The sequence below is a fragment of the Salvelinus namaycush genome, unplaced genomic scaffold, assembly GCF_016432855.1.
Source record: "Salvelinus namaycush isolate Seneca unplaced genomic scaffold, SaNama_1.0 Scaffold2286, whole genome shotgun sequence".
In the NCBI taxonomy this organism is placed as follows: domain Eukaryota; kingdom Metazoa; phylum Chordata; class Actinopteri; order Salmoniformes; family Salmonidae; genus Salvelinus; species Salvelinus namaycush.
This window is the reverse complement of record NW_024059104.1, coordinates 33,020-41,222: the sequence shown is the minus strand read 5'-3', so window position 1 is coordinate 41,222 and position 8,203 is coordinate 33,020. Positions and strand designations below refer to the sequence as shown.

At 51.5% G+C, this 8,203-nt stretch overlaps 1 protein-coding gene across 1 annotated transcript; it reads left to right on the top strand.

Annotated features, from left to right (window-relative positions):
- Positions 1-6,112: 6,112 nt before the first annotated feature.
- LOC120038647 (extensin-like) lies at positions 6,113-7,429 on the top strand. The gene is made up of 3 exons (XM_038984304.1): positions 6,113-6,606; positions 6,651-6,997; positions 7,200-7,429. The coding sequence occupies exons 1-3, from the start codon at positions 6,113-6,115 to the stop codon at positions 7,427-7,429; spliced, it is 1,071 nt and encodes a 356-aa protein (XP_038840232.1).
- The last annotated feature ends 774 nt before the right edge of the window (positions 7,430-8,203 follow it).

Genomic DNA, 8,203 nt, shown 5'->3' with positions numbered 1-8,203 from the left:
CTCAGACCACTCCAATAACAGATAGTTTTCAGTTGTTCCCTCCCCACTCAGACCACTCCAATAACAGCTAGTTTTCAGTTTGTCCCTCCCCACTCAGACCACTCCAATAACAGCTAGTTTTCAGTTGTCCCTCCCCACTCAGACCACTCCAATAACAGCTAGTTTTCAGTTGTCCCTCCCCACTCAGACCACTCCAATAACAGCTAGTTTTCAGTTGTCCATCCCCACTCAGACCACTCCAATAACAGCTAGTTTTCAGTTGTCCCTCCCCACTCAGACCACTCCAATAACAGCTAGTTTTTCAGTTGTCCCCTCCCACTCAGACCACTCCAATAAGCAATAGTTTTCAGATTGTCCCATCCCCACTCCAGACCACTCCAATAACAGCTAGTTCTCAGTTGTCCCTCCCCACTCAGACCACTCCAATAACAGCTAGTTTTCAGTTGTCCCTCCCCACTCAGACCACTCCAATAACAGCTAGTTTCTCAGTTTGTCCTCCCCACTCAGACCACTCCATAACAGCTAGTTTTCAGTTGTTCCTCCCCACTCAGACCACTCCAATAACAGCTGTTTTCAGTTTGTCCCTCCCCACTCAGACCACTCCAATAACAGCTAGTTTCAGTTTGTCCCTCCCCACTCAGACCACTCCAATAACAGCTCGTTTTTCAGTTTGTCCCTCCCCACTCAGACCACTCCAATAACAGCTAGTTTTCAGTTTGTCCCGCCCACTCAGACCACTCCAATAACAGCTAGTTTTCAGTTTGTCCCTCCCCACTCAGACCACTCCAATAACAGCTAGTTTTCAGTTTGTCCCTCCCCACTCAGACCACTCCAATAACAGCTAGTTTCAGTTTGCCCTCCCCACTCAGACCACTCCAATAACAGCTAGTTTTCAGTTTGTCCCTCCCCACTCAGACCACTCCAATAACAGCTAGTTCTCAGTTGTCCCTCCCCACTCAGACCACTCCAATAACAGCTAGTTTTCAGTTTGTCCCTCCCCACTCAGACCACTCCAATAACAGCTAGTTCTCAGTTTGTCCCTCCCCACTCAGACCACTCCAATAACAGCTAGTTTTCAGTTTGTCCCCTCCCCACTCAGACCACTCCAATAACAGCTAGTTTTCAGTTGTTCCCTCCCTACTCAGACCACTCCAATAACAGCTAGTTTTCAGTTGTCCCCTCCCCACTCAGACCACTCCAATAACAGCTAGTTTTCAGTTTGTCCCTCCCCACTCAGACCACTCCAATAACAGCTAGTTTTCAGTTTGTCCCCTCCCCACTCAGACCACTCCAATAACAGCTAGTTTTCAGTTGTTCCCTCCCCACTCAGACCACTCCAATAACAGCTAGTTCTCAGTTTGTCCCCTCCCCACTCAGACCACTCCAATAACAGCTAGTTTTCAGTTTGTCCCTCCCCACTCAGACCACTCCAATAACAGCTCGTTTTCAGTTGTCCCTCCCCACTCAGACCACTCCAATAACAGCTAGTTTTCAGTTTGTCCCCTCCCCACTCAGACCACTCCAATAACAGCTAGTTCTCAGTTGTCCCCTCCCCACTCAGACCACTCCAATAACAGCTAGTTTTCAGTTTGTCCCTCCCCACTCAGACCACTCCAATAACAGCTAGTTTTCAGTTTGTCCCTCCCCACTCAGACCACTCCAATAACAGCTAGTTTTCAGTTTGTCCCCTCCCCACTCAGACCACTCCAATAACAGCTAGTTCTCAGTTTGTCCCCTCCCCACTCAGACCACTCCAATAACAGCTAGTTTTCAGTTTGTCCCTCCCCACTCAGACCACTCCAATAACAGCTAGTTTTCAGTTTGTCCCTCCCCACTCAGACCACTCCAATAACAGCTAGTTTTCAGTTGTCCCCTCCCCACTCAGACCACTCCAATAACAGCTAGTTCTCAGTTGTCCCTCCCCACTCAGACCACTCCAATAACAGCTAGTTTTCAGTTTGTCCCTCCCTACTCAGACCACTCCAATAACAGCTAGTTCTCAGTTTGTCCCTCCCTACTCAGACCACTCCAATAACAGCTAGTTCTCAGTTTGTCCCTCCCCACTCAGACCACTCCAATAACAGCTAGTTTTCAGTTTGTCCCCTCCCCACTCAGACCACTCCAATAACAGCTAGTTTTCAGTTGTTCCCTCCCTACTCAGACCACTCCAATAACAGCTAGTTTTCAGTTGTCCCCTCCCCACTCAGACCACTCCAATAACAGCTAGTTTTCAGTTGTCCCCTCCCCACTCAGACCACTCCAATAACAGCTAGTTCTCAGTTTGTCCCTCCCCACTCAGACCACTCCAATAACAGCTAGTTTTCAGTTGTTCCCTCCCCACTCAGACCACTCCAATAACAGCTAGTTTTCAGTTGTCCCCTCCCCACTCAGACCACTCCAATAACAGCTAGTTTTCAGTTGTCCCTCCCCACTCAGACCACTCCAATAACAGCTAGTTCTCAGTTGTTCCCTCCCCACTCAGACCACTCCAATAACAGCTAGTTTTCAGTTGTTCCCTCCCCACTCCGACCACTCCAATAACAGCTAGTTTTCAGTTTGTCCCTCCCCACTCAGACCACTCCAATAACAGCTAGTTTTCAGTTGTTCCCTCCCCACTCAGACCACTCCGATAACAGCTAGTTTTCAGTTTGTCCCTCCCCACTCAGACCACTCCAATAACAGCTAGTTTTCAGTTGTTCCCTCCCCACTCAGACCACTCCGATAACAGCTAGTTTTCAATTGTTCCCTCCCCACTCAGACCACTCCAATAACAGCTAGTTGTCAGTTTGTCCCTCCCCACTCAGACCACTCCAATAACAGCTAGTTGTCAGTTTGTCCCTCCCCACTCAGACCACTCCAATAACAGCTAGTTTTCAGTTTGTCCCTCCCCACTCAGACCACTCCAATAACAGCTAGTTTTCAGTTGTTCCCTCCCCACTCAGACCACTCCAATAACAGCTAGTTGTCAGTTTGTCCCTCCCCACTCAGACCACTCCAATAACAGCTAGTTTTCAGTTGTTCCCTCCCCACTCAGACCACTCCAATAACAGCTCGTTTTCAGTTGTCCCTCCCCACTCAGACCACTCCAATAACAACTAGTTTTCAGTTTGTCCCTCCCCACTCAGACCACTCCAATAACAGCTAGTTTTCAGTTGTCCCCTCCCCACTCAGACCACTCCAATAACAGCTAGTTTTCAGTTTGTCCCTCCCCACTCAGACCACTCCAATAACAGCTAGTTTTCAGTTGTTCCCTCCCCACTCAGACCACTCCAATAACAGCTAGTTTTCAGTTGTCCCCTCCCCACTCAGACCACTCCAATAACAGCTAGTTTTCAGTTGTCCCCTCCCTACTCAGACCACTCCAATAACAGCTAGTTCTCAGTTTGTCCCTCCCCACTCAGACCACTCCAATAACAGCTAGTTTTCAGTTGTTCCCTCCCCACTCAGACCACACCAATAACAGCTAGTTTTCAGTTTGTCCCTCCCCACTCAGACCACTCCAATAACAGCTAGTTTTCAGTTGTTCCCTCCCCACTCAGACCACTCCAATCACAGCTAGTTTTCAGTTTGTCCCTCCCCACTCAGACCACTCCAATAACAGCTCGTTTTCAGTTGTCCCCTCCCCACTCAGACCACTCCAATAACAGCTAGTTTTCAGTTGTCCCTCCCCACTCAGACCACTCCAATAACAGCTAGTTTTCAGTTTGTCCCCTCCCCACTCAGACCACTCCAATAACAGCTAGTTTTCAGTTGTCCCCTCCCCACTCAGACCACTCCAATAACAGCTAGTTTTCAGTTGTCCCCTCCCCACTCAGGCCACTCCAATAACAGCTAGTTCTCAGTTTGTCCCCTCCCCACTCAGGCCACTCCAATAACAGCTAGTTCTCAGTTTGTCCCTCCCCACTCAGACCACTCCAATAACAGCTAGTTTTCAGTTGTTCCCTCCCCACTCAGACCACTCCAATAACAGCTAGTTCTCAGTTTGTCCCCTCCCCACTCAGACCACTCCAATAACAGCTAGTTTTCAGTTTGTCCCTCCCCACTCAGACCACTCCAATAACAGCTCGTTTTCAGTTTGTCCCTCCCCACTCAGACCACTCCAATAACAGCTAGTTTTCAGTTTGTCCCCTCCCCACTCAGACCACTCCAATAACAGCTAGTTCTCAGTTTGTCCCCTCCCCACTCAGACCACTCCAATAACAGCTAGTTTTCAGTTTGTCCCTCCCCACTCAGACCACTCCAATAACAGCTAGTTTTCAGTTTGTCCCTCCCCACTCAGACCACTCCAATAACAGCTAGTTTTCAGTTTGTCCCCTCCCCACTCAGACCACTCCAATAACAGCTAGTTTTCAGTTTGTCCCTCCCCACTCAGACCACTCCAATAACAGCTAGTTTTCAGTTTGTCCCCTCCCCACTCAGACCACTCCAATAACAGCTAGTTTTCAGTTGTTCCCTCCCCACTCAGACCACTCCAATAACAGCTAGTTCTCAGTTTGTCCCCTCCCCACTCAGACCACTCCAATAACAGCTAGTTTTCAGTTTGTCCCTCCCCACTCAGACCACTCCAATAACAGCTCGTTTTCAGTTGTCCCTCCCCACTCAGACCACTCCAATAACAGCTAGTTTTCAGTTTGTCCCCTCCCCACTCAGACCACTCCAATAACAGCTAGTTCTCAGTTTGTCCCCTCCCCACTCAGACCACTCCAATAACAGCTAGTTTTCAGTTTGTCCCTCCCCACTCAGACCACTCCAATAACAGCTAGTTTTCAGTTTGTCCCTCCCCACTCAGACCACTCCAATAACAGCTAGTTTTCAGTTTGTCCCCTCCCCACTCAGACCACTCCAATAACAGCTAGTTCTCAGTTTGTCCCCTCCCCACTCAGACCACTCCAATAACAGCTAGTTTTCAGTTTGTCCCTCCCCACTCAGACCACTCCAATAACAGCTAGTTTTCAGTTTGTCCCTCCCCACTCAGACCACTCCAATAACAGCTAGTTTTCAGTTGTCCCCTCCCCACTCAGACCACTCCAATAACAGCTAGTTCTCAGTTGTCCCTCCCCACTCAGACCACTCCAATAACAGCTAGTTTTCAGTTTGTCCCTCCCTACTCAGACCACTCCAATAACAGCTAGTTCTCAGTTTGTCCCTCCCCACTCAGACCACTCCAATAACAGCTAGTTTTCAGTTTGTCCCCTCCCCACTCAGACCACTCCAATAACAGCTAGTTTTCAGTTGTTCCCTCCCTACTCAGACCACTCCAATAACAGCTAGTTTTCAGTTGTCCCCTCCCCACTCAGACCACTCCAATAACAGCTAGTTTTCAGTTGTCCCCTCCCCACTCAGACCACTCCAATAACAGCTAGTTCTCAGTTTGTCCCTCCCCACTCAGACCACTCCAATAACAGCTAGTTTTCAGTTTGTCCCTCCCCACTCAGACCACTCCAATAACAGCTCGTTTTCAGTTTGTCCCTCCCCACTCAGACCACTCCAATAACAGCTAGTTTTCAGTTTGTCCCTCCCCACTCAGACCACTCCAATAACAGCTAGTTTTCAGTTTGTCCCTCCCCACTCAGACCACTCCAATAACAGCTCGTTTTCAGTTTGTCCCTCCCCACTCAGACCACTCCAATAACAGCTAGTTTTCAGTTGTCCCCTCCCCACTCAGACCACTCCAATAACAGCTCGTTTTCAGTTGTCCCCTCCCCACTCAGACCACTCCAATAACAGCTAGTTCTCAGTTTGTCCCCTCCCCACTCAGACCACTCCAATAACAGCTAGTTTTCAGTTTGTCCCTCCCCACTCAGACCACTCCAATAACAGCTCGTTTTCAGTTGTCCCCCTCCCCACTCAGACCACTCACAGACAGTCCTAGTCAAATTATTGCTTGACAAATTCATCTTTGCTAAGAAGCAATTTTTTAAAAAGTTTTTGAACATTTTAATTGAAATCACAGTAAGGCACTTATTTGTTACCCAGAAATGATTTGATATTGATATAAAAGCAGCTGCATTGGACAACGAAAACATTGTTTGGACTGAGTTCTGCCTCTTGTTTGTGTGTTGAATGAATGCTCTTATTTAATGACTATTTATTCTAGAATAGACATTCCTGAATGCAGTGTTCTGTGCAATGGACAGTTTGCAGTGCAGTGTTCTGTACAGGTTTCAGTGTGCAGAATGCACTGCAGTGTGCAGTGCAGCCCAGCCCTGACCCCAGCCCTCCCACCCCTGACCCCAGCCCTCCCACCCCTGACCCCAGCCCTCCCACCCCTGACCCCAGCCCTGACCCCAGCCCTGACTCCAGCCCTCCCACCCCTGACCCCAGCCCTGACCCCACCCCTGACCCCAGCCCTGACCCCAGCCCTCCCAACTCTGACCCCAGCCCTGACCCCAGCCCTCCCAACCCTGACCCCAGCCCTGACCTCAGCCCTCCCAACCCTGACCCCAGCCCTCCCAACCCTGACCCCAACCCTGACCACAGCCCTGACCCCAGCCCTGACTCCAGCCCTCCCACCCCTGACCCCAGCCCTGAACCCAGCCCTCCCTCTGACCCCAGCCCTCCCAGCCCTGACCCCAGCCCTCCCAGCCTAGCCCTGACCCCAGCCCTGTCCCCACCCCTGTCCCCAGCCCTGTCCCCAGCCCTGTCCCCAGCCCTGACCCCAGCCCTGACCCCAGCCCTCCCACCCCTGACCCCAGCCCTGACCCCACCCCTGACCCCAGCCCTGACCCCAGCCCTCCCAACTCTGACCCCAGCCCTCCCAACCCTGACCCCAGCCCTGACCTCAGCCCTCCCAACCCTGACCCCAGCCCTCCCAGCCCTGACCCTAACCCTGACCCCAGCCCTGACCCCAGCCCTCCCAACCCTGACCCCAGCTCTGACCTCAGCCCTCCCAACCCTGACCCCAGCCCTCCCAACCCTGACCCCAGCCCTCCCAACCCTGACCCCAACCCTGAACCCCAGCCCTCCCAACCCTGTCCCCAGCCCTGTCCCCAGCCCTGTCCCCAGCCCTGACCCCAACCCTGTCCCCAGCCCTGACCCCAACCCTGTCCCCAACCCTGTCCCCAGCCCTATCCCCAGCCCTGACCCCAGCCCTGAACCCAGCCCTGACCCCTGAACCCAGCCCTGACCCCAGCCCTAAACCCAGCCCTGACCCCTGACCCCAGCCCTCCCCCTGACCCCAGCCCTCCCCCTGACCCCAGCCCTGACCCCAGCCCTGTCCATGGAGACGGTCCCAGCACTGCCTGTGGAAGGTGCCCCACCCCTGTGCCCACCGCTCCCAGTCCTGTCCTCCCTTCCCTTGTCCCCAGCCCAGACTACTGCCACACCCATGCAGGATGCTCCATCCCTCATACCTCTGTCCCCTGCCATGCTGCTGGAGCAGGAGCTACCGAGACCTTCCAGGAATGTGAAGAACAAATGGCCTCTCTGAGCATACTAGAACTATCTAGGCATGTCTCTGAGACCAGTGGTCTACAGCCCAGAGCCCAGAGACTCACTCCACTATGAGGAAGAGGAGCCAAAGTGCCAGAATGAAGAAGAGAGAAGGGCTAGAGGAGGAATTAATGTGGCTGTTCCCACGGACACAGAGCCATCGTCTCCATCGCCACGGATACAGCCATCGCCGCCTCTACTGGTGTTCCATGCCGGGACACCATGGCAACAACAACGACGGTGACCATGGAAACAAGGAAATACAGCATGGAAACAGTGAGGGCTTAGAAGTAGGGCCTAAAACAGACCAGACAGGACAAAAGACCTCAGAAAAGACTAATGGAGACTCAAGCATCAAACAGACTCACAGACTGAGTCAAAGCATCAAACAGACTCACAGACTGAGTCAACGCAACAAACAGACTCACAGACTGAGTCAAAGCAACAAACAGACTAAATCAAAGCAACAAACCGACTCACAGACGGAGTGAAAGCAACAAACCGACTCACAGACTGAGTCAAAGCAACAAACCGACTCACAGACGGAGTCAAAGCTACAGACAGATTCACAGACTGAGTCAAAGCAACAGACAGATTCACAGACTGAGTCAAGCAACAGACAGATTCACAGACTGAGTCAAAGCAACAAACAGACTCACATACTGAGTCAAAGCAACAAACCAACCTACAGACGGAGTCAAAGCTACAGACAGATATGGCATTAGACCAGAGCACAAAAACAGGCTACAAGACAAACTGACAGAAAAAGAGG

Excerpts from the sequence above, each read along its gene's own strand:
- LOC120038647 (XM_038984304.1), top strand. The coding sequence starts at position 6,113 with ATGCAGTGTTCTGTGCAATGGACAGTTTGCAGTGCAGTGTTCTGTACA. Across the intron at positions 6,607-6,650 it reads CTAGCCCTGACCCCAGCCCT|CCCTGACCCCAGCCCTGACC; the intron begins GTCCCCACCCCT and ends CCCTGTCCCCAG. Across the intron at positions 6,998-7,199 it reads CCAGCCCTGTCCCCAGCCCT|CCCTGACCCCAGCCCTGTCC; the intron begins GTCCCCAGCCCT and ends CCCTGACCCCAG.